The sequence below is a fragment of the Scardinius erythrophthalmus genome (genome assembly GCF_964197995.2).
Source record: "Scardinius erythrophthalmus genome assembly, chromosome: 16".
Classification (NCBI taxonomy): Eukaryota; Metazoa; Chordata; class Actinopteri; order Cypriniformes; family Leuciscidae; genus Scardinius; species Scardinius erythrophthalmus.
In genome coordinates, this window is record NC_138236.1 from 2,194,764 (window position 1) to 2,222,182 (window position 27,419).

General features: G+C 40.0%; 1 protein-coding gene across 5 annotated transcripts in view; it reads right to left on the minus strand.

Annotated features, from left to right (window-relative positions):
- Positions 1–10,213: 10,213 nt before the first annotated feature.
- satb1b (SATB homeobox 1b) overlaps positions 10,214–27,419 on the minus strand; it is a 70,852-nt gene continuing 53,646 nt past the window's right edge. For all 5 annotated transcript variants that reach the window (XM_081388663.1, XM_081388662.1, XM_081388661.1 and 2 more), the window contains 2 exons: positions 17,995–18,201; positions 10,214–10,993 (listed from right to left, as the gene is read on the minus strand). In XM_081388663.1, coding sequence (XP_081244789.1) covers positions 10,442–10,993; positions 17,995–18,201 — 759 coding nt within the window. In that variant the 3' untranslated portion in view covers positions 10,214–10,441. The remainder of the gene's footprint in view (positions 10,994–17,994; positions 18,202–27,419) is intronic.

Here is a 27,419-nt window from a genome sequence, read left to right on the forward strand (position 1 = left end):
GACAAGTAACGTGAGTTGTGTTCGACTTGAAGCGATCGGTGTATGACATCAAAGTATCGCGAGAGCGATTCAAACGCATTTGGAGCGTCTTCTCTTTGATCGCTCTCGCGATGTTTTAAACGCTGTCTCCGAGTGAAACTTGCGTTGGTGAATCAGTTCAACGAATCCTTTAAAGAATCGATTAAAACGCTGATTCGTTTGCGTCATCACTCAAAAATATTTGGGAAAGTGAATTGACAAGAAGATTTGTCTTGTAGGAAAATAATTAAATGAAAATGTAATTAGGTAAATATTGCTGTTTATGGCTGTGAATTTTTATATTGGTATATACATATAAAAAATAATACACAAATAAATAAATAAATAAATAAATAAATAAATAAACAAATGTCTTTAAATAAACACTATAAACTTGTTTATTTAGTGAAAAGTTATGTGGAAAAACTTTTTTGTGTGTCAATTTGTTAATAATGAATTTGTGGTAATGTTTTAAGATATGTAGAGTAAAAATTAGAATTTTTATTTTCAAGGGGGGGAAAAAAGTTCCCTTTTAAGGTCCCTAGACCTTTATGGTAAGATGGCCCTCCTAGAATTGGCACAGAAGACCCCGGTGGCATGTAGTTACAAGTCTTCTTATTTTTTATTTTTTATTTCATACTTGTAATCAGGGGGTTATTGCCCAATAATTTCATGAACTAGATGTACATTTCAGACATCTTTGTTTTTCATTAAATCTGTAGGCTAATTGAGTGAAATCATTCCATTTGAATTAGTATTGATATATAATGACGTATCTTTAATTAAAATATGGTAAATTAAATATGTAAACATTTGTATGCCTGTATATGTCAAAGAATACATTTATTCTGCTTTGTCTGTCATAACAATTTTAAATACTATAGTTGTTTTAGTATTTTACATTAGTGACACAAATTATAATAAATGCTAATAAAATTAATATCACAAGTAATTTACCCAACATACATTATATATGAATATATAGTAAAATGTAATTTATTCCTGTGATCAAAGCTGAATGTTCAGCATCATTACTCCAGTCTTCAGTGTCACATGATTCTTCAGAAATCACTCTAATATGATGATTTGATGCTCAAGAAACACTTCTAATATTATCAATGTTGAAAACATGTCTTAAACGGTCAGTTTTGATTGAATGTTGCCCGGACTCTTCGGCCGTGGAGTTCGTGAAGACAGAGAGCTCATTTTCCCAGAGAGATCACATCAAAATGACTTTATTGGTGTTTCTGCAGCAGAGGCTGATGGGTAATGTTGCACAATCCCACAATCCCTGCTATCATTGTGTCAACCTGTTGTAAAACCTCATCATTTACTCTTCAGGTCAAATATTGAGTGAAATATTCTCAAAGCATGATATGATCAAAGCAGCAAAGTGGACTAATGTAAAGAATTGTTTAATTGATAGGGTTCGACTTACTGTTACTGTTGTTCCCTTTCGTGGTCACTCCGAGTTACGTCGGATGACGACGATTGGGGTTTCGCCTAGAAGCCTATCACCTTCGAGTATATAAAACGAGCCAATGGCAATGAAATGCCATGGGTCTGCGGAATTTGCATAGCGTAACTCCGCCCGCCGCAGGGGGTATATAAGGAAGTACGCTGGCACAATGCAGACATGTTTTCGCTTCGGAGCCGAGAACTTCTCCACTCCTGTAAGCCAAATATTCTGAGTTAGTCTTCTCTTACCTTCGAGACGATGCTTCTCTGCATGCCATGGCCATCTTGCAGGTTTACCAGGCCAAGATGCTCCGTGACATGCACGAGGGTAGGACAGACCCAGGGCTCTCTGATGAGCTGCGCGCCGCCACCGACCTCGCTCTCCGGGCGACGAAGGTGACCGCGCGCTCCCTGGGTTTGGTGATGTCCACAGCTGTGGTCCAGGAGAGACATCTCTGGCTGAACCTGGCTGATATGCGTGAGCCCGAGCGGACTCGTCTGCTTGACGCTCCCATATCCCAGGCCGGCCTTTTCGGCGGTGCAGTCGAGGACTTTGCCCAACAGTTCTCGACTGCCCAGAAGCAGACTGAGGCGATCAAGCACATTCTGCCCCGGCGTGCTGTTGCTGCTAAGCCACCGGTACAGAATCCTCAGCCTGCTCGCCGCCGAGGGCGCCCTCCTGCGGCTCCCGCACGGCCCCAGCAGCAGCCTTCATCTGGGCCGCGTTGTGGAGGAAGCCGCAGGAAGGCGCCACAGCCCTCTCCAGCCCCGCCGCCCGCTAAACGCCAGGCCAAGCGGCGCTCCTGAGACGGGCAGCTCAGGATTGGCTTTCCTTTCTGTCCAGGAGGTGGTAGCAGGGCCACTCCTTCCCCCGGTGGAGGGCCGGGGGAGAATCTTTTGTTCTCCACTCCCCGCTGCTCGTCCCACGACGGGCAGCACCCTAATGTGGTTAAAGACAGAATCGAATTCCCCAATCCTGAGCCCACAGAGCCCGAGGGCCACAGTGCGCGCCACCCTCGGGTCCCGCCACTGTCGCCCTCCTCTGTCCCAGAGGTGCGGGATGACAGCACGCGCCGCCCACGGGCCACGCTCCTCTCATCCCCCTCTGTCGCCAGACCCCTGCCAGAGCACGCCCCCGTGGGACGCGCGCCCTCCCCTGGCCTCCTCTGGCAGGACGCGGTTAATGACCGTGCCCCCGCACAGGGCCGCTATGCCACCCTCGCCGGTGCCGGTCATTCCGCCTCGCTGCCCCACCGACGGTACGTCTGTGGTTCGTATGACCCCGCTGGTGCACTTTCTGGAGGCCTGGTTAGAGCTTCCCAGACTGTTCGCTGGGTCGCGAGAACCATCAGGCTCGGCTACGCGATTCAGTTCGCGCGATCTCCTCCCCGCTTCAGGGGAGTCCGCTTCACTATGGTCGGTGGCAATGCCCCTGTCATGAGAGCGGAGGTCGCCACCCTGCTGGCGAAGGGTGCGATCGAGATTGTCCCTCCAGCCGAGATGAAGTCCGGCTTCTACAGCCCTTACTTCATTGTACCCAAGAAGTCCGGTGGGTTACGGCCAATCCTCGACCTACGCGTCTTGAACCGCTCCCTTCACAGGCTGCCGTTCAAGATGCTAACGGCCAAACACATCCTCCAGTGTGTGCGGCCGCAGGATTGGTTTGCAGCGATCGACCTGAAGGACGCCTACTTCCATGTCTCCATTTTACCTCGACACAGACCGTTTCTACGGTTTGCTTTCGAGGGGCAGGCATACCAGTACGCGGTTCTCCCTTTCGGGCTAGCCCTGTCTCCTCGCGTCTTTACGAAGGTCGTCGAGGCAGCCCTTGTTCCCCTCCAGGAACACAGGGTTCGCATCCTGAACTATCTCGACGACTGGCTAATCCTAGCTCACTCTCGAGACCAGTTTTGCGAACACAGGGACCTAGTGCTCCGGCACCTAGCTCGTCTGGGCCTTCGGGTCAACTGGGAGAAGAGCAAGCTCTGCCCCGTGCAGAGGATCTCTTTTCTCGGTATGGAGATCGACTCGGTCGCCATGTGCACGCAGCTTACGAGCGAGCGCGCGCAGTCACTGCTGACTTGTCTTCGCCAGTTCGAGGGCAAGAGTGCGGTTCCACTGAAACTATTTCAGAGGCTCCTGGGGCATATGGCATCCGCAGCCGCAGTAACGCCGCTAGGATTGCTTCATATGAGACCGCTTCAGCTTTGGCTCCGCGATCGAGTCCCGAGGTGGGCATGGCAACACGGCACGCTCAAAGTCCCAGTGACTCCAGCCTGCCGTCAGACCTTCACCCCGTGGACGAACCTCAATTTTCTACGGGCCGGAGTGCCCTTAGAACGAGTTTCCCGGCATGTTGTTGTTTCAACGGATGCCTCCTCCACGGGCTGGGGCGCCATGTGCAATGGTCATGCTGCCGCGGGCTCCTGGACAGGACCCCAGCGCCTTTGGCATGTCAATTGCCTCGAGTTGCTGGCGGTACGTCTCGCCCTGCACCGCTTCCATGCGCTGCTCAGGGGTCAGCATGTACTAGTCGATCAGACAATACCGCAACAGTAGCGTACATCAACCATCAAGGTGGTCTACGCTCCCGCCGTATGTCGCAACTCGCTCGCCACCTCCTCATATGGAGTCAGAAGCATCTGAGGTCGCTTCGAGCCATTTATATCCCGGGACACCTGAACCAGGCGGCCGACGAGCTGTCTCGAGTTCGGCCTCTCGCTGGAGAATGGCGACTCCATCCCCAGTCGGTCCAGCTGATTTGGGATCAGTTCGGCGACGCACAGGTAGACCTGTTTGCCTCCCACGACTCGTCCCATTGCGACCTGTTTTATTCCCTGACCGAGGGCACGCTCGGCACGGATGCACTGGCGCACAGCTGGCCGCGGGGCCTACGCAAGTATGCGTTTCCCCCAGTGAGCCTCCTTGCGCAGACCTTGCGCAAGATCAGGGAGGACGAGGAGCAGGTCATTTTGGTTGCCCCGTATTGGCACAACCGGACCTGGTTCTCCGAACTAGTACTCCTCGCGACAGCACCTCCCTGGCCAATTCCTCTGAGGAAGGACCTCCTTTCTCAGGGACGGGGCACCTTATTGTACCCTCGTCCCGATCTTTGGAACCTCCACGTGTGGCTCCTGGACGGGACGAGGCAGGTTTGAGTACCCTACCACCTGCGGTGGTGGCTACCATCACTTCCGCTAGAGCATCGTCCACGAGACATGCCTATGCGTTGAAGTGGAACCTCTTCGTCAACTGGTGTTCTTCTAAACGTCAAGAACCCACGAAATGCCCGATCAGTGTCGTGCTTTTCTTCCTGCAAGAAGGGTTGGAGCGAAGGCTGTCTCCCTCCACCCTGAAAGTGTATGTTGCCGCCATTGCCGCACATCACGAAGCAGTCGATGGTAAGTCTTTGGGGAAGCACGATCTGATCATCAGGTTCCTGAGGGGAGCGAGGAGACTAAATCCTCCTCGTCCTCCCCTCGTACCCTCTTGGGACCTCTCAGTGGTTCTAACTGCCCTGCAGAGTGCTCCATTTGAGCCTTTGCAATCAGTGGAGCTTAAGTTCCTGTCAATGAAGACAGCGCTCCTGGTTGCATTGGCCTCCATCAAGAGGATAGGGGACCTGCAGGCATTTTCGGTTGACGAAGCGTGCCTGGAATTCGGGCCGGCTGACTCTCACGTGATCCTGAGACCCCGGCTTGGATATGTGCCCAAGGTTCCTACCACACCCTTTCGAGACCAGGTAGTGAACCTGCAAGCGCTGCCCTTGGAGGAGGCAGACCCAGCCTTGGCACTGCTCTGTCCAGTACGCGCCCTCCGTGCTTACGTAGACAGAACGCGGTGTTTCAGGACCTCTGACCAGCTCTTTGTCTGTCATGGTGGGAAGCTGAAGGGAAAGGCTCTCTCAAAGCAAAGGTTATCTCACTGGATAGTGGATACCATTGCTTTGGCATACCAGCAGCAAGGTCGTCCGTGCCCCCTTGGTGTGAAAGCCCACTCCACACGTAGTGTGGCTTCCTCTTGGGCTCTAGCACATGGCGCCTCGCTAACAGACATTTGTAGAGCTGCAGGCTGGGCGACACCCAACACATTCGCGAGATTCTATAATCTCCGAGTAGAGCCAGTTTCTTCTCATGTACTCGCTTCAACCAGCCGGTGCTAGATTCTGCTCAGGTGTCTTCGCTTGCTCGCCATTCCTCTCCACGGACGGGATACGTGCGATCATCTTCTCAGGTGAGTCTGATATGCTCTGAGTTCCTCCAGCACTGGTTACGTCGTCGCCTGAGTTATGCCAATTTCCATAACTCAGCTTTTGCGCTTGACTAGGTGCCTCCATGTGCATGGTTCCCCCTCTGGGCGACCCCCACATGTGTATTCCACTGTAAGTCTCCTTGTGAGCGTGTGTCTTTCCCTTGGCAAGCCACCTTGCCACCCCTGGGGTTTAAAATTCCACCTGCGGCTGGACACCCCAGTGATTTTCCATATGCAGCCCTCTGGGTCATATGTGTATTCTAAGTCCCCCCCATCAATGGCTGGGCATATGGCATATTTCTCTCTGAGATATGCTTCCCAGTGTACTTTGGTATCCCTGTGTTAAGTAGGACTCCTTCGTTCGTGCTAGTCTCACAACAGGGAGCTCAGACTTACGCAGGGCACTGGAAGACAGCCGAGGTGGCGTGATTAGACTGGAACCCCAATCGTCGTCATCCGACATAACTCGGAGTGACCACGAAAGGGAACGTCTCGGTTACGGATGTAACCCTCGTTCCCTGAGTGGGAACGGAGACGTTACGTCTTCCTGCCACTTCCGCTGTACCGCTGGAAAACGCCTGGGGCCAGTCTCGGCCCCTCAGCGAAGACATGTCTGCATTGTGCCAGCGTACTTCCTTATATACCCCCTGCGGCGGGCGGAGTTACGCTATGCAAATTCCGCAGACCCATGGCATTTCATTGCCATTGGCTCGTTTTATATACTCGAAGGTGATAGGCTTCTAGGCGAAACCCCAATCGTCGTCATCCGACGTAACGTCTCCGTTCCCACTCAGGGAACGAGGGTTACATCCGTAACCGAGACGTTTTTTCTTCTAATAATAGAGTATTGTGCTGTATATATATATATATATCTCACAGGTGAAATCTGAACTGTGGACCTTAAAGGGGGGGTGAATTACTGTTTCATGCATACTGAGTTTTTTACACTGTTAAAGAGTTGGATTCCCATGCTAAACATGGTCAAAGTTTCAAAAGTTAAGTTGTACGTTTGAAGGAGTATTTTTGTTCCAAAAATTGTCCTTCCGGTTTGTCACAAGTTTCGGAAAGTTTTTTTTCGAGTATGGCTCTGTCTTACATAAGAGAGGGCGGAATTTCCTTATATGGGTCCTAAGGGCACTTCTCCGGTAAGATCGCGGGCGCGCGCGCACTCGTAAAACAGAGCAAGAGAGTGAAAGCAGTTCGCCATCAAAGCGCCCTGCCCGGCTTTTGGGAAGTCAATGTCACCAAAGAAGTGTGTTTTTGGTTGCCAGGGCAAGACAACCCTGCACAGATTCCCAAAGAACCCAGCGTTAAGGCACCCGTGGATGGAGTTTGTTTTCCTGAGCATAAACGGAGTTGTGTAAGACTGTTGTTCCCTGCATTTCGACGATGATTGTTTTATAAACAAAGCCCAGATCGTCTAATGCTTAAGGATCGAGCAGTCACAATGATAAAGGTTCGCAGTCGTGCGTTGGAACGGTGAGTAAAACTGTTGAACAAATGTCTCTGTGTGTTGTTAGCTCGGCGCGTTAGCACAGCTTTAGCTTCGTCCACACGGCCCGCCCCCAGCCGCTCGTTTTTTTCCGGAAAGACTCGGTACAGCCAATCTTTCAATTAAAAATATAATAAAACAAAAGACTTTTTGGAGATATGAAGGATGCAATATTACTCTAAAGGTACTCAAGATTAACAGGAGATTGAGTGAAAATGAGCATTTCACCCCCCCTTTAAATATTGCCTGAATTTGCAAATGTTTTTATACATATCTGATGGTAGTGTTTTATTTTTAGTTGTTTATTATATTATGTTATTGTATCACTTCTGCTTAAACTTATTCTTCCTCTAAACTTCTACTTATATTATTTCAAGTAATGAAATGTTATTTTTATGGTTTTAGTTGACATTAATTACCCTGTGACAGTGTTTTTATTGTTTTTTCCCCAAGACTTATATGTAGGCTAGCCTATATTTCTGTTTTTGCTAAACATTTAAATATATGGTCAGGTTGTTTTCAGGAGTAGTTAGTGATAAAATAAGGAGAAAATGTATTTATTGTCCATTTGTGTTGAGAACATTCAGGCGACCATATCAGATCAATTTCTAAGTGGAAATTTTATGATCTAAAAAAAAAAAAAACAGAAAGAGGAGAATCTAATCCTTGGTATAAGGACTTTTATTTAAAATTTTCATGAAATTTGATGCCTGCTAATGTACACATTAAAATATTAAACTTCACATACTTTAAAGGAAAAAGAAAGTTATTTTCCCACTTGCAATGATAACAAACTGCTGTCATTCTGACAACAAACGATTGTGCTGAAGTTCAGCAGACAATCTGCAGAAACCGCAAACTTGCGTATTTTATATATTACAGTTATCTATACATACTTGCGTTCATCTCCTGCTACACGTATATGCATATAAAAGGACGTTATTAATAACATAGCCGTTTGCTGGATATGCAGTGGTTTAGAACTTACCCTCATCCTGAAACAAATCAGAAAACGAGAATGATATTTCTCACTAAAAATGCCTGCAAGCAACACTGCGATGCTTTGAGGTCATTGATGATTTCCCTCCATATGTGCAAAACATATTTCCACATGAGTCTCAGAGCTTCACCTGGAGTTCACTGGGAAACCTCACAGCTTTACACCTCCAGATCATCGCAGAAACACCCGCCGTTAAACACACGGTAATACTGTAGTGAAAGGACCAGCTGATGCGCATGCGCTGTGGATATTCTTTAATGCACATTAACGCAAAGATTCCGGAGTACAATACAAACAGTTTAATTGTGTCATTAACAATCAGTAACCACTCCTAGTTAGAACATTTCTGCGTAAAGAAACCAAGAAACACTTATAAAACAGTCAGTCGTAACAAAATAACTGGTGTTCTCATTGCAATAAACTCATAAAAAAAGAACCACTTTTTTATACATCATATTTATACAGGAATAGCTTTGAATTGGATCGTTAACCAAAGGAAGACACATTGCAAACATCGATTTCACACAAATTGCATATGTTTTTCTGTCTAAGGTGGTCTATAGGTTAGTCGTTTACCTAAGCTTATTTGCATGATAGTAAAAATTGCATACAACATTAATCGTGAAGCTCGTAGCATGAGTTGCTTGACATACAGCACTTTTTTTAGGCAACTGTTAAAGCACATGTTTCCATTTAAAACGTTAAGACACTTCTGATTTTACTGCCCATCAAAATTACATTTATAAATAGAAAAAAGATCAGTAAAACGAAAAGCGCCAAATGACGGAAGTGCTCCGAAAAACGTAATTACATCAGAACGCAAAAAAATAAATAATGCAGGACGATGATGAGAACCGAACGAGGTTGTGATTCACATTTGAAACTGTGGAATTCCAGGATTTTACAGTGACCAAAAGTTTTGCAAAATAATCTAACATCGGCAGTGCCATATAGTACAAGGCATTTGTTGGCATAGTTTCTTTAAGACTGTATACTTTTTTACAATTAATATATGTCTATGTATATATATATATATATATATATATTTATATTTCTTCAAAGCAAATAATAATAATAATATTAAGATTTCCCCGGGTTTCCCTGCAGGTCATAGGGATCCAGAGACTGAGCGATCCGTCAGATCTCAGTGCTCGACTCGGGACCTCGGCACTAAAGCCTCCGTCCACCCCTCGTCTCCAATTTCATGCATTTTCTTTTCTTTTTATAGAAAAAATCCAGTTAACATCACATACGTAAACATCAAAGTCCATCAAACTCCATTGACTTTCCTTTTTTTTTTTTTTTCTTCTCAAAACCAGTAGTTTAAAATCAGTGTAAAAACAACAGAGAACAAGTGCAGTCGGCAAATATCCACAGCAACATACCGTTCTCTTAAAGGAATAGTTCATGTTTTCTCACGCTCGTTTCATCTTAAAGTGATCTTTGAAGAATATTTCTACATGACAGAAGTGAATGAGAACTGGGGCCGTCATAAACACACACTCATGCGACTTCAGATAACCATGTTGTGAAAAAAAAAAAAAAAATATACATATATATATATGATATAAAATAACTCATACCGTGATATTTTGGCTATTTGAACTCGAGTGTTTGATAATTTCAAGTTTTTGACTGGTGTCAGACTTGATTTCTTGAAATATCTCGATTGGTCCATTAGGTTAATAAAAATAGAGAGAATAGAGAGTTTTTGCACTGATCTCACACTTCTTAATTAGTTATGAATAATTTAATCTTCAGGTTTGAGTACATTACGAATAAAATAAAATAAAGTCAAATAAGTTGCATTTACAGCAAACATAATCATACCGTTATATACAGTTCCTGTGCTATAAAGTGTCTTCGGTCAGCATGGATTTGTATGGACTATTCGTGACTACTTATAATGCTTTTGTGCAGTTTGAAGCGTGACGGCCCAAATCGCCATTCACTTCGAAAGAAACTGGTTTTCAAAAAACGATTTTTCTTCATTTAAGGGTGAACTATTCCTTTAAGAATTTTTTATTTATTTCATTTTTTTACATTTTGTTTGTGCAGATTATTGAAATGATGCACGAGTCTTTACAGTGAAATAATCCACGCATTACAAAAAAACTGTGAAAGTTAATCATCTGTGCATTATTCAGTCTGGTGTAAAAAGTCTTACAGTGGAACACAGACAAGCGAGTGAAAGAGATTCAGATCGGGGTCGGCGAGGTCCGTCACTCTTTGGCCTCCTGCTCAGTTTGGGCCGGGCCCATAGCGTGCGCTTCGTTCGCCAGGTGTTCCTCCAGTTTAACGGAGAACATGCTGTTGTTGGTCTGAACGCTCTCGTCCAGCTCGGTCATCAACTCGCTGTCCTTGAAGTCCGTCAGGCCCTCGTCCTTGTGGTTGATGCTCGAGGGGAATCCCACGGGCTCTTTCAGCTTGCCGGCGTGGTTGATGTAGAAGCGCTGGTTCTGGAAGAACTTGATGATGGTGTGTTTGGGCAGGTCGAGCTGAGCTGAGAGTGTGTGTATGGCCTCCTCGTCGGGATACAGGCCCACGTCCTGAATGAAGCTCTGCAGGATCCCCAGCGCCTCCATGGAGATCCGGTTGGTTTGGCGGCTCTTGCATCGGTTCTCGTCCTCCGTCTCCGCCGGCGAGGCCATGGAGGGCTGTCGGGGGGGCAGGCGAGGGCCCGTCTGCTGCAAGGGCTGCTGGGATGGCGGAGGCTGAGAGGGGTGAGGCAGGGGCAGCTGGGCTTGGAGCTGAGAGGACGGGTGTTGATGAGTCTGAGAAAACAGAAGCACAGGCGAAGGTTTCAATCAGGCTGAAATATACATTTTAGTGTTTAAGAATGGATTTATTTGACGTTTTAACATCGATGTCAGACTTATCACTTGGTTTGAGTCAATTATGCCAGAAAAAAAAAAAAAAAAAAAAAAATGAAATAAAAAATAAATTAAAGAGATAAACATTCTTGTTTAATAATTTGATCTTTTGTTTTGAGTCCATTACAATAAAAAAATAAAATAAAATAAATTAAAATAAAAAAGAGAAACATTGTTGTTTAATAATTTGATATTTTGGTTTGAGTCAATTACAATCAAAATAAAATAAAATAAAATAAAGTAAAGTAAAGTTAAAAAAAGAAAAAGAAAAAAGAGAAAAGCATTGTTTAATAATTTGATCCTTTGGTTAGAGTCCATTACAATCAAAATAAAATAAAATAAAGTCAAAGGTAAAGTAAAGTCAAATAAAATAAATGAGAAGAACATTCTTGTTTAATAATTTGATCTTTTGGATAAAATAAATAAGATAAAATAAAAAAGATTTTTTGCACTGATGTCCAATTTTTTCATTTGTTAGTAATAATTTAATCTTTTGTTTGAGTCAATAAAATAAAACATTTGTTTAATATTTTGAAGTTTATGTATTGATGTCAGACTTTGTTAAGAATTAATTGATATATTGGTCTTATTCCACTATGGAACTAAACTAAAAACTAAACTAAACTAAACTAAACTAAACTAAACTAAACTAAACAGTTAAGTCTAAACTGAACTAAACTAAACTGAACTAAACTAAACTAAACTAAACTAAACTAGACTAAACTAAACTAAACATTTAAGTCTAAACTGAACTAAACTAAACTAAACTAAACAGTTAAGTCTAAACTGAACTAAACTAAACTGAACTAAACTAAACTAAACTGAACAGTTAAGTCTAAACTGAACTAAACTAAACTAAACATTTAAGTCTAAACTAAACTAAACTAAACATTTAAGTCTAAACTGAACTAAACTAAACTAAACTAAACAGTTAAGTCTAAACTGAACTAAACTAAACTGAACTAAACTAAACTAAACTAAACTAAACTAAACATTTAAGTCTAAACTGAACTAAACTAAACTAAACTAAACAGTTAAGTCTAAACTGAACTAAACTAAACTGAACTAAACTAAACTAAACTAAACTGAACAGTTAAGTCTAAACTGAACTAAACTAAACTAAACATTTAAGTCTAAACTAAACTAAACTAAACTAAACATTTAAGGCTAAACTGAACTAAACTAAACTGAACTAAACTAAACTAAACTAAACAGTTAAGTCTAAACTGAACTAAACTAAACTGAACTAAACTAAACTAAACTGAACTAAACTAAACAGTTAAGTCTAAACTGAACTAAACTAAACTAAACTAAACATTTAAGTCTAAACTAAACTAAACATTTAAGTCTATCTAAACCAAACTAAACATCTAAGTTTAAACTAAACTAAACTAAACTAAACAGTTAAGTCTAAACTAAACTAAACTAAACTAAACATTTAAGTCTATCTAAACTAAACATCTAAGTTTAAACTAAACTAAACTAAACAGTTAAGTCTAAACTAAACTAAACTAAACTAAACTAAACATTTAATTATATCTAAACTAAACTAAACATCTAAGTTTAAACTAAACTAAACTTTTAAGTTCGAGTCATTAATTATACAATAAAATAAATAAAATAAAAGGAGATGATGAAAAGATTTTCCAGCAAAAATAGCCATACTGTGATCAACAAATGATGATATATGATTTTCTTCATTCATGTGTGGGATTTCCAGCTTTACCTGCTCTCATTAATGACAGAACACGTGAACTCTCTCATCAGAATATTCCCATTAACTGAGCCGGTCTGTTGATTGCTTATCAAGCCCTATTGAAACGCTGTAGCTCAACACGGTAAACACAGACTCATGGTGTGTGTGTGTGTGTGTGTGTGTGTGTGTGACAGAGAGATGTGCTATCGGTGTCTGTGTTTAGGCCACTTTCACATCGATCTAAACACATGACACATTTGCTCTGAAATGTGCCATTGTTTGTGAGTTTGGGCCATTGTCGCTGCAGCTGCTGCTTTCCATACACTATACAGACGGCTTTTCCTGGGACATTCCCAAAGGGAACGGGAATGCTTGATAACATTTTTGCAAGTGCACTAGTCTCCTGATAACATTTCAAAGACACTGGAATACAATAGGCAGAAATAAATGGGACATGAGCAAGTACAAGACATCAAGGTCAACAACTGGCATGCAGTGCATTAAAGCTGAAGTGTAATTCTACATTCTGAAACAAACACTGAAATAATGAGTTGTGTTTGCTCAACAAAAAGCTGTTTCTTAGCATCACGTCGCACCTAAAAACTCTTTAACTGAGGTAAAAATCACAGTAATGGCATTTTGTATTTTATGGCTTTACTTTTCTTTTTAAAATAAAATAAAATAAAATAAAATGAGAGACATTCGTTTATTAATTTGATCTGGTTTGAGTCATTTACAAATAAAATAAAATAAAATAAAATATAATAAAATAAAATGAGAGATTTGTTTATTAATTTGATCTGGTTTGAGTCATTTACAAATAAAATAAAATAAAATAAAATAAAATGAGAGATTCATTTATTAATTTGATCTGGTTTGAGTCATTTACAAATAAAATAAAATAAAATAAAATAAAATGACAGACATTCGTTTATTAATTTGATCTGGTTTGAGTCATTTACAAATAAAATAAAATAAAATAAAATAAAATAAAATAAAGTAAAATAAAATAAAATAAAATAAAATGAGAGACATTCGTTTATTAATTTGATCTGGTTTGAGTCATTTACAAATACAATAAATAAAATAAAATAAAAATTCTTGTTTTAATAATTTGATCTTTTGGTTCAAGTCAATTACAATAATAATAATAATAAAAAAACATTACATATATACATATATATAAAAAATAATGAAGATTCCTGTTTCATAATTTGATGCTTTTGCACTGATGTCAAACTTATTCATTTGTTAGGAATAATTTGATCTTTTGGTTTGAGTCAATAAAATAAAAGGTAAAAGAGTATAAAAGGTAAAAAAGTAAATAAGAGATAAAAAAAAAGTTTTGTACGGCATTTTGTATTTTATGGCTTTATTATCCCACAGCATGCATTTATGTTTATGCATTTATGTTTATGTAAATGCTTGTTAACACTTAACAATAAGGTCTCATTTCTTTAATGCATTAGCTAACATTAACAATGTGCAATAATCTCTGTTAATGCTGGGTAAAATATATAGAATTGTTCATTGTTTGTTCATGTTAGTTCACAGTGCATTTACTAATGTTATCAGATATATCTTTTGATTTAAAAGTGTAGTGGTAAATGTAAAAATGAACATGTAAATGCTAGCTAATGTGAGTAGCCGAGCTCGGGTCTTCATGTCTTAAGTGGTGAAAATGGAAGTGAATAAATGTTTTTCTTCCCACATAATATTTTCTTGGAATGACCATATGCTTGCGAGTAAACAAAATAATATCTGATCAAATACGCAGCTGTAACCACAAGAACTTGGGGATTTTTGTGATTAAATTTAGATTGTGAATAGTGATGAATTTATCAAAATAGCTAGCTGTCCTTAATATCTAAATGCAGACAAACGATGTTGCTAATGACTGCTACGCTTACACAGCAAACCTCCACACTTCAAATGATCAGAAGAGTCCTAATTAGACATGTTTCTGGTAAAATAAAACAAAAATAAAGGCATTACCACATGGTTATTTATTACATAAACCCTCTTAAATTGAATTTCCAACAAAAATAGCTAAATAACTGGGCTTTAATCAGGGAACGGCGTATTTCATATCTGACAGGAATGATTGTTCAATGGATTGTAATGTTGTTTAAAGTCCTCATGTGGTGAAAATCCAGCTTTTAATGTTGTTTATGTGTCTATGTGGTGTTTTTAATACGCTTTAAGACAAACCATGTGTAAATTCATAAGTCGACAGCATTGCTGAGTATTTCCTCCTTAAAACTGCAGTGAACCAAAGACAGTCTCAAAAACACGCTTTGAAATCGCTGGTGTTTCTGACGTCACAAACTACCTTGCAACCAATCAGATCAACGTGTGGTCGTCAACCAGTGGATCTCTGAGCTGAGTGAGTGAGTGGAGGCGGGGCTCATTTGCATATTCATAGAACCACGTATACTAAATGAGGCAAGGGTGTCGAGTTACATTCAAGATATTTTAAATATGTAATTTTGGTGATCAAAGATGAGTTTTAAGGGACAAAATGATTGACTACAGGGGACTTTAAAGGGGTCATATAATGGTACATGCACTTTTACAAGTTGATTGCACTGAAATGTCTGTTGGCAGTGCCTGTACACAACCATCCTATCATGATAAAAATCCATCCAGTGGTTTTGTTTTAATCTCCTTATATGTTTGACCATCTCTGAAATCAAGCCGTTCGATATTGTGACGTCATAAGATCGTACGCCCCTCCCGCTATTGTGATTGACAGCCGTGTTTCAACACAAGACCCGCCCTGAGCGAGCTGTGACAGCCGTCGTCATAGTAGTCCGCCATTGTTGTTATGCTGGAGTAGAATGGCGTCTACGCGATTGTGGTGTTCAGTTCTTAGATGTAATAAGGAACACAGCAGTCATTTGGATGTTCCTAAATCCGAGCCGTTGAAGACGCAGTGGCTGAGTTTTGTTTTTGAAGCGATATGCCCAAAGGATTGACGCAGGGATTCCCTCACGGGGATTCCCCACGATCGTCTGTGCTTTTCATGTTTGCGCGAATCATTTCACACCAGACAGCTTTACAAACGAGAAAAAACGGATCGGTACCAACGTGTTCCTGCTGAACCTCCAGAAGATGTGAGTGTAATGTTTTATTAACCTTTATATTAGTATTTATATTAATCTTTGCGAAATTTGCAAACCTTGCTGCAGGCTTCACAATGAATGCATCTAAGGTTTACACTCAGGGTACATTACGGCATGTTTTCTATGTACGACGTTCTCAATATAATTCATAATCCCTCGTTTATAACGAATAACACGTGGTTATTGTGTTAGATACGGTCAGAGAATGTCTAATACGGTGTACCCATAGAACAGAGGGGCGCGGTGAGCAAAGCTCATTATCATTTAAAGACACATGCACTTAAACGGCGTGCTGAAAACAGAGCTGTTTTTGACCAGGTAAAATTAGTGTTTTCTTACAATACTAATGAGAATTTTTAATTAAAGTATATTACAAACTTTTAATTTAGACCCTAAAGAATCATATTAGCTTGTACAAAAATGGCATTATATGACCCCTTTAATAACACACACATATACCAGCCGAAGAAACTCCACAACATAGTTTTGAAAGGTGTGTTATGAAAATGACATGATGTAGGACTATACACAGCCTGGTTTACATTGGTGTTAAGTGAAGGTTTATGGTGTGTGTGTGTGACTGACTTGTAGGGGGTCTGTGGTGTGTGTGTGTGTGTGTGTGTGTGTGTGTGTGTGTGTGTGTGTGTGAGACTGACCTGTAGGGGGTCTGTGGTGTGTGTGTGTGTGTGTGACTGACCTGTAGGGGGTCTGTGGTGTGTGTGTGTGTGTGTGTGTGTGACTGACCTGTAGGGGGTCTGTGGTGTGTGTGTGTGACTGACCTGTAGGGCGTCTGTGGCGTGTGTGTGTGTGTGTGTGTTGTGACTGACCTGTAGGGGGCCTGTTGTGTGTGTGTGTGTGTGTGACTGACCTGTAGGGGGTCTGTGGTGTGTGTGTGTGTGTGTGTGTGTGAGACTGACCTGTAGGGGGTCTGTGGTGTGTCTGTGTGACTGACCTGTAGGGGGTCTGTGGTGTGTGTGTGTGTGTGTGATTGACCTGTAGGGGGTCTGTGGTGTGTGTGTGTGTGTGTGTGTGACTGACCTGTAGGGGGTCTGTGGTGTGTGTGTGTGTGTGTGTGTGTGTGTGTGTGTGTGTGTGTGTGTGTGTGTGTCAGGGTTATTATAGTTTTGCATTTTTAATTAGTTTTTATTTTTATTTCGTTTTGACTTTTTGTTTTCAAATTCAGTTTAGTTTTAATTAGTTTTTAAAGTGGGTTTGCTAGTTTAGTTTAGTTTTTATTTTTTGAAAATGCTTAGTTTTAGTTTAGTTTTTATTAGTTTTAGTGTTAGTTTTAGTCTTTTTTTGTAATTTGGGTTATTTGTCAGGGGCAAGATTCAAAAAGGTCGGAAAAAGTATTGTGCAATAATAACAATACTATATACTATACTATAATAATAACTCAACAAAAACATCATACAATTTTAGAAAATAGCCAATAGCCTACTCATCTGGATTTAAGCAGCAAACATTCAGTGTAAAAGTAAAAAAATGACATAACATTATTTTATATTTGAATCACAGCTTATAGTGTTTTGACATCGACAACCACAACCAAAAAGTGCATTTTACCTCAAACTTGTGACTAGTTAACTTTCTAAAGAAGGCCAATCGCTTCTCGTAAAGGTGTTCACGAGATAGAGATACCAACCTTTCGTGAACTTGCTTTCAACGTCGAACGAACACTCGTTCTCATGGAGACGCGGCGTGCACGGAGGGGAGGGGCTGTGTGTGTGTGTGTGTGTGTGTGTGTGTGTGTGCGTGCGTGTGTGTGTGCGTGCGCGCATGTGAGAGACGCATGCGGAAAGGAAATGCAGCTTAATGAATACGCTGCGTGTTTTAAATAGCGTTAAAAAATTAAAGACCTTGACAAAGACGAAAACTAAGGACATTTACTCTATAATTTTATTTTATTTTAGTTAGTTTTGCCAAACACACGTTACAGTTTTAGTTAGTTATCGTTTTTTTGCAATGCCTCGTTTTTATTTTTATTTCAGTTAACGACAATGTTTTTTCCCACCTAGTTTTCGTTTTTTCGTTCGTTTTCGTTAACGATTATAACCTTGGTGTGTGTGTGTGTGACTGACCTGTAGGGGGTCTGTGGGCACATGCATCAGGTGAGCTGGTCTGTCCACATGGTGCTGCTGTCCTCCGTTGCTCTCCTGCTCATATATCGCATCACGCTCCATTTGGGACAAACTCAGGAACCGGCGGATCATGGAGAGGTTCTCCCAGAGTGTGCGGTTCTCCGGGGACGGGTCTTCTTTCCAGCGCAGGAGTTCACACAGCCAACCCTGCAGGAGAGAACACACAACACACACCTCGGATTTATTCATGTTTGTGGACATCTCTTCTGCTCACCATGGCTGAGTTTATTCCATCAAAAACACAGTAATATTGTGAAATATTATTACAATGTAAATCAGCTGTTTTATATGTGAATATATAGTAAAGTGTAATTTATTCCTGTGATCAAAGCTGAATGTTCAGCATCATTACTCCAGTCTTCAGTGTCACATGATCCTTCAGAAATCACTCTAATATGATGATTTGATGATCAGGAAACATTTATGATTATTATCAGTGTTGTAAACAGTTGTGCTGCTGCTTCATATTTTTGTGAAAATATTTTTTTCAGTATTCTTTGATGAATAGAAAGAAAGAATCTTTTGTAACATTATAAATGTATTTACCGCCACTTTAGATTAATTAATGCATCCTCAATGAATAAAATTCTCTAAGCAAAATATTACTGACCACGAAGTTTGAAAAATTTTTTTAAGCATTTTGTTTTTATTTAACATTAGGCTTTTTTAATACATATATTTATGTTTATATACACACTTTTTAGGATTCTAATCATTATATTATTAAATACACAGAGAACATTATATTCATGAGTATAATAACTTCACTCAACTTTAGAACTAATTCAGTTCAACCATTTAAAAATGTAAATATGCTAAATCTTATTAATGATTTTGTTTAGTACATAGTTTGAGAGAGGGGTTTCTTCCTGAAAAATGTACAACAAGAATCATTAATTGAATTTGGTAGGGAACTGGACAATGATTCAGAACGGTTAGAGGCCATTTTATGCCCTTTTCACAAAGTCTTGATGTTGTTTCATGCTCATATGAGGCATTCTCCTCATATTCTCCATTGTTGCGGCTCCTCTCTTCCCAGTCTGTCAGTAACGCTCTGTTTAGTTCCTGTCTCTATGAAGCCCCTCCTTCTGAAAAGCACACTGTGCTCTGATTGGTCTGCGTGAGCAGTGTGTTGTGTTTGGTTGAGCGCTTCGAGCGTGTTTGGGAAATGTCCCGCCCCTTACCATAACCGCCAGTTTAACACACTACTAACTAACTCAACCAGGCCCCGCCCCTTTATTCTGCGTATTAATTATTTAAATGAGGAATATTGTGATGTGTTCGTACCCAGAAGAAACTCAAGACTACAATGGAGGCGTTTCAGGGAGTTCAGAAACACCGACACTGACAAAAAGGCATAATAGGTCTCCATTAAATTCCTGTAATTCACATTCCTAATATAACTAGCAGTAAAACGCTAGTTTTAGGAAAGCAAAAGAGTGTTTCCAGCAGTTGAGTCCTGGCACACTTACAAACGTGATGCTGTAATCTCCAGGCCAGTGTGTGGCAGCACCTTTCATTTCCACAGGATTACCCAGCACACACACACACACACACGCACGCACACACACACACACACACACACACACACACACACACACACACACACACACACACACACACACACACACAGAGCAGAAGCCAGAGCCACACCAGAGCGCTGCATGGCAAAGATAACTCAGCATTTCTGTTGTCCCATGTTCCTGCTCCTCCCGAAAGCCATGTAAAGCCCCAGAGAGAGGCTCATCACAGCTCACCTTGTTCCTTTGCCACGTTTATTGTCACATTTTGTTTTATTTGCAGGCGCAGGGATTTGAGCTGCGTTCCTGCTGTGATGTCTGTAGCCCAACACAGTTCAAACACACACGCACCTTATCGCAGCCATTAAGCACACTATCGTAAAATAATCCTCAATCAAACATCTGCGGATAAAACGGCAAACAAATCCCGCTGAGCCAAAGAACGAAAAAAAATCACCGTGCAACCAAACCGTAAAGAGTCAACAGAGGTATTAGCATTAATGCTGCAGCATTACAGAACACACACACAACAATACACTCGTTTCGCATTGGACAGCCACACTGATAGTGTAATGCTCTCCGGGCCTTGAAGACCTGAAAAAGCGTTTGTATTTGTCCAATTGCATTTCTTCCACTGTCTTACCATAAACAGAGCGCGCTCGCAGAGTCGGCCTGCATACGGGAACACTACTAGGATTTGTTTGGCCAATTCTGTCAAACACTATAAAGGATAATGCGCATTATTGAAGGATATGGAGATAGAAAACTAGTCATGTATTACTAACACTGACTACAGCTCGGCTAGCCATGATGTTCAAACATACGAAGGAGAAGTAAAGAGCTCTTTAAAGCAGTTCTTAGTTGTTTCATTATGCTTGTTGAGGAATAAAAATGACGTATAATGAGTCAAAAGTCGACGTACAGTAAGAGTACAGAGCTAGGAGAATGTCTAAACACATCATGAGATCTTTTAATGGAATCTTGGCAAAACAGAGCACAGATTGAGAAATGCTGTTTCAATCACGTCTGAAGCTCTAGATCTAGAGAAATACACACAAGATTATACTTTTTTTTTAAATTAATAAAATAAAACTAACTAATAAAATTAAATATTAATCATAATAATTATAAAAATTAATAAAATAACTAACTAAAAAAAATGAATGCAAACAATTAGTTTTATTTTCGGTGTGAGATGTGACCTGGATTTTTTCTTTCTTCCTTTTTGTGTGAGATTTATCCAGTATCCATATGAAAGAATCACTAGTGAAATCCATCATTTATTTTTATTAGGCAATGAAATGGAAATCTGTAGTCTCCAGATGTTTGTCCTGAAACTCCAAAATAAAAAAAAATAAAAAAAAAATCTATTAAATATGGCTTTTAATTAATAAGTCAAATTTAAGTGAAAAAAATATGTATATTTTATTTTATTTAGTCATTTTATTTTATTATTAAGTCAAATTTAATTGATACATTTAATTACATTTGGCTTAAAGAAAATTAAGCTTTTATTTTATAATTCAGCCTAATTTAATATAATTTTTTATTTTTTATTTTATTTTTTTAATTTCCATTTCATTGCCTAATAAAAATAATTGATATATTTCACTAGTAATGATTCTAGTGAATCTCAGAAGAAGAAAACATATCCAGGTCACATTTCACACCAAAAATGAAATAATAAAATAAAATAAAATCTTAAGTTTTTTTTTTTTTATTAATAAATTAATTTTCTTTAAGACAATTTTTTTTTTTTTTTTTTTTTTGGTGTGAAATATGAACTTAAAATGTTCTTGACATATTACAGCTGAACTTTACAAGCACACGTTACCGAAACGCCCATAAAGACGGTGAGGTTGTGGGACAGGTCAAGCGGTGCGGGACGAGCGGGTCCTCCAGAGCCTCCATTGTGTTGGAGGTATAAATAGCAGTGGTGCATTCTGATAAAAATATTTCTCTTGCACACAATGGCTGAATTCATGCGTAAGATTCACCCAACTGAGCAGGACAGTGTGTGTGAGGGCCGAGCGGTCACAAGCTGCCAATGAGACACGCACAGGACACAACTGTGAGAGAACAGCGTGGCGTTTATGTCCCTCGCCCTGCCCGAGATGCCAGCGAGCACATTAATAACCTTGGGATTGAGTTCAGGAGCCCCAGACAGTTGCACATCACAGTCACATGGCACCATCAACACCTTTTTATTATCTCATTTTCTCCTTATCGTCCCCTCGCTCACCCCGTTCTGCCAGGACTCACACTCCTCTGAGACCATCCCAGTCTCAAATCGCCACCGGCATCCCAGTTTATATATACACTTCTAATACGCACTAAAACTGTGTACTTGTCCAGAACTACTGTAGTCTCTACAATCTCGAAAGTCACTAGACAAGGTTGTGGGAAACGTACTTGCTGTGGTTTAAACTACTGATACGCATTTAAAGGAACACGCCGACTTTTTGGGACTTTAGGTTATTCCCTGTATCCCCCAGAGTTAGATAAGTCCATACATACTCTTCTCATCTCTGTGTGTGCCTTAACTCTGTCTGACGCACCCACCGCTAGCATAGCTTAGCACAAAGACTGGAGGTAAACGGCTCCAGCTAGCATACGGCTCCCAATAAGTGCAAGTGCATGATTTGCATAGTCACAGCGTGTACAAATAACAAGGTCACATGAGACACAGCCATCTTCTAACCGTATACATACTGGGAACTATATTCTCAGAAGGCGAAGCACTGCTACTTCTGCGGAGTGATTTACTCAGTATTTAGCAGTATGCTAGCTGGAGCCATTTACCTCCAGTGTTTGTGCTAAGCTAGGCTAGCTGTGCGTCAGACAGAGTTACGGCACGCACGGAGATGAGAAGGGTGTGTATGGACTTATCTAACTCTGGGGAATACGGTGAATAAAAGTCCCAAAAAGTCGGCGTGTTCCTTTAAAGTCCAGTCGAGTGACCCATCAAGAAAAAGCATCAAGCTACTTTAAGAGGGCAAAAACTTTCTAACTAAATAACAAATCACACTTTTAATACGATGGCATTAAACAGCATCTGAGCAGATCAGTTTACATTTCATACCACCAATATAACTAGAAGAAAATGGAAAGGAAACAATTCTGAGGAAGATACTCAATCGAGTAAGATTTTGAAAGGCCAGAAAATGTAATCATAATCATAATCATAAATCATAATTTTAAAATAAAGATAAAGCATGCATTGCCTCAAAAATTATACTAAACGTATACCAATATATCACCTTCTCGTATAGGAAAAAACAAACAAAACAAAATAAAAACTTAGAATTTTTATAAATAAAAAAAAAGAAAAATAAATGACTACACATAATTTTTATATATATATATATATATATATATATTAGTATAATTATAAAAAAATAAAGATATATTTTAAGATATATATATATATTTTTTATTTTAGTTCTTTATATGTAATTTTATACATATCTCTCGATATACAGTATACCTCAAATTACAAAAAAAAAAAAAAAAAAAACTTGCGCTATGTCATAGTTGAGACGCACTAATCCTCATCTTTCACACTATATAGTTTGTATATTATGTAAATGCTGATGTCCGATCAGCTGATATCTCTGTCAGCGCTGTCTCCAGATCAGTGCTCTGCCCTCTCTCCGACACGACCGTTCGCTTATCAGTCATCGCATCGTCCACTGCCTTTCTCAAACAAGTCAGCAAGTTTGGCTAGAGATACGGTCTCCATTAAACACACACACACACACACACACACACAGAAACTCCTGGACTGTCGCTCAAACCGCAATCTGGGGGCAGATGTTAAACAGCCATGCTTTCTTTTTCCCTCCTTTCCCATTGTTTTTAAATAAAGATGCTAATCCATTGTTATGGCTTCAGCCTTGAGCGCGTCGAAGTAAAAACAAAAGCGAGAAACAAACATCTTGATGTCAGGCAGAGGGCTTCAGTGTTCAGCAGACAAAGCATTATTGTTTCCTTCTCCACCGCCCTCCTGAATCTGGCACCGGCTCAGCTTTGGCAGACAGTGTCATGCAGATCAATTCAGAAGATAATACAGTATGTTCAAACCTGTTCTCGTCTGCGAGCGAACGCGTGTGGGGTTTGCGGATGTACGAGTGAAGGAATTGGACCCGCCGTATGCGCGTCAAGTCCATCTGTTGGCTGAAATATATTAATGCGTTTGCACAGCATATGTGAATCTTCTGCAACAATAAGCAAAACCCAAAAAAAACAGGCCAAAAATAGGCCGAGAACGGACTGCCTTTTTGGATATCTTACTATGCAAATCGACTGGCTCCCAGTATTTATTCAAATGGTGTTGGCGTGGAGGAAGAGAAAACGAGGCCAGAGCTCCAGATGAACTCTAAACACACACAGAAACACATCCGTTCTCCACAGATGTGGTCAAGCAAACACTCCTCATGCCTTCATCCTCAGGCTACAAACATATTTCATGCCTCGCGAACACTGACTGACCTCCCAGCTCAAGGGGGCGATAGAGAGCGCCTGTGCCATTAACAGCAGTGATTCCCATCCAACTGTTGCTTTGATCTGGAATCCCAAAACTAACCGGAGAAGAATTCTCACGTGGCTAAATGAAGATATTGTTTAGCACGTTCATGTTTCTCAACATATGTAAGGCTACGTGTTTCATCTTGTCTTGTTCGATTGCAACATGTGAATGTATAGAGCTGTTTTTTTTTTTTTGTATGAAAAATTCCCCTCAGGGATCAATAACGCCCCAGTCTGTTTGTCTATCTATCTATATAGACACATCTCTAGACAGAGACAAAAGGGCTGTTACATGCGGGCCTTTAAGAAACCTGCTAAACAACATGCGTGACAACATTAACACGTTCCCTGTGAGTTTTCTGGAAGTTACGACACACTGCGGCCACAGATTATAGATTTCTTGATAGTTCTAGTCAGTGCATTAGATATACTGAAAGTGTCAAGCTGTGTGCACTTTCAGAAAATCTTTTAAAAACACTTTACTTAAAGCCTTTATAATGCATTATTTTAAGTTTTGCCTTGTAATGCACCTCATCATGCATTGTATGGCCTACATGAAAAATTGTAACCACAGTTAGAATACATTAAAACACTTATCTATTCATTATTAGAAAGAATTAAAACGCATTACAAACAAACAACTTGGAATCTTTAAATATTATAATGCATTTAACTTTGGTTACAATTATTTCTGAAAAGATATAACGCACATTATTAATATCTACACGATGCATGATACAAACATTCTCTGAAACTAACCTCCTATGTGACAAAGCTTGACTGACAAACAACTGTACCCAAAAACAACTGAAAACACCTCAATGACTTAGTCTACGAAACATTTGCATGGGAAAAGCCGGACTTGTCTTATCTGGTGGCCGTAACTAGGTTAACATTTTCAAGAACACAAACACACAAAAACAGAGCCAGGTTTATTGCATCAGTTTAAACAAAGAGCAGCGAGCCTGCAAGGAGCCCTCGACACACACGCAACCTATGAGAAAACGCTAGTCCATCAATTAGAAGTGTGTGATTGAGATTTAATTCAAAGCTGGAGTTTAATTGCTAATATCAGAGAGTAATTAAGCAGATAAATCATGCCTGATCTTATTGAATTATAGATTAAAACTGCATAAAACCTGCAAATTGTACATGTCAGCTCCAACAGCACTCTTAATTAATTAATGTACAAGTTTGCTTTAAAACAGCAAAAATATATCAAGCTTTCGAAGCGTCTGAGGAACTTCAGTCACTGAACGTTGGTCAAATATAGCGCAGGATCATCGAGGTGGACCGGGTTTAATACAATGCAACTATATATGTACATGTGTGTGGATATAAGCACTGTCAAGCGATTAAAAAAAGAACTATTTAAACACATTTGCAGCACCTAACATTATATTATATATTATATGTATTTTATATTGTAATATATAATTTCACATTGAACCTTTTTACTAAGTACTATGAATGAAGGCCAGGGTAAAGGCTAAGGATAAAACCAGTAAGTATAGCTGTTCAACTTAACATTGTTATATATGTATATATATATATAGTTATTCAGTCGAGAGCAGTGAGTGATTTTCTCTTTGTATTTTGTTGTCTGATTAAAATTAAATGAAAAACTGCAGCAGGTTTATTAGGCTAATGTCACTTTAAGACCTGACCTCACGATCTCAAACATCTCCCAGACTTTTTCAATCATTAAGACGAGGCTACTTGCCAAGAATGGCTTTCTGAGAAGCGGCTTTGTTTGCGTGCACGTTTTTGGTGTGTGTGATTGCGTTCTCTTCTGCATCTTTTGCACTTAAATGGTTTAAAAGCCCTTGAATGAATGATTGGCTGATCATAGGATAGGCCTACATACAGACCAGATCATATACTGTAAAGCTAGCCAAAGAATGCCACGGAAAAATTGATTAATTTTCATTAATTACGTTAATTACATTTTAAACAGAAAATGTTAACCACAGAAATGAACGCATAAAATATAGGCTATATCATGGTCTGTGATATATCCTGTAATTATAGCAATGTATACCTTTAAATTATATGATTTTTCTAAAATAGTCAAATGACTTCAGAAGACATTAAATGAAGTTCACAACTTAATTGCTATCATAATTTTACAAACTATAATTAATTAATTAATTAATTAATTAAAGGATTAAAAGGGACTTTTACGGTAAAAGAAGCTCCAGGTCTAATTGTGGGAGTGTGAAGTAACTATTTGCAAATAATTGAAAATATTTGCACGTACAAATAAGAATGATTGTGTGCATGTGAAAAACGCAAAAAGTTTTCAAATCAAAAAGTCAAAATTTCGTTAAAAAAAGTCAAGCAATTTGCGTCGCTGGATATCCCTGTTTAACATTTCTATCGCAAATCAGCAATGAAATATTAAATATGCTACTTTCACTATTATTAATGCATTCTTTAACTATGTAAACTAAAGCATCAAAATTTGCATTCGTCTTTTGTGAACAGCAAGCCCCGCCTCTTTGACCTGATTGGCCATCTCATTCATTTTGACATTGACGAGCGCTGTTCGACCGCTGAGACAGAACAAGCAAAAACTCTTTAAACTCTGTCATCCTAACATCAAACAAAGTGAGCAGCATATCAGAAATATCAAATCATTCTCATCAATGTCTATAGTGGTCACAAGGGTGAGTAAAAGGTGCCAAACTTGCTCGTCCATTAGCAACAAATGGACTTATGTGACCCTGGACCACAAAACCAGTCACATGGGTCAGTTTGTTGAAATTGAGATTTATAAATCACATGTAAGCTGAATAAATAATCTTTCCATTGATGTGTGGTTTGTTATGATAGGACAATATTTTGGTCGAGATACAACTATTGTAAATCTGGAATCTGAGGGTGCAAAAAAATGGAAACATTGAGAAAATCTCCTTTAAAGTTGTTCATTTATGTTGGCGATTGTGCTGCATTCACTCACAGAAATACATGTTTTATATATTTACGGTAGGAAATGTACAAAATATCTTCATGGAACATGATCTTTACTGAATATCCTAATGATTTTTTATGGCATAAAAGAAAAATCAGTAATTTTGACCCATACACTGTATTGTTGGCTATTGCCACAGATATACCCGTGCGACTCGAGACTGGTTTCGTGATCCAGGGTCTCACATATGGGACAATGCATGTCCAAAAGAAGGGAGAATAGAGCAGGGAAACAAGAGCTGGTCCGGTCCGCCTCCGTACGCCGTGGGCGAAGGCTTTCTGGCGCTGCCATTGGCTGCAGTTAAATTGAAATATTTCTCAGCGTGTGTCAGAAGCATGCAGAAT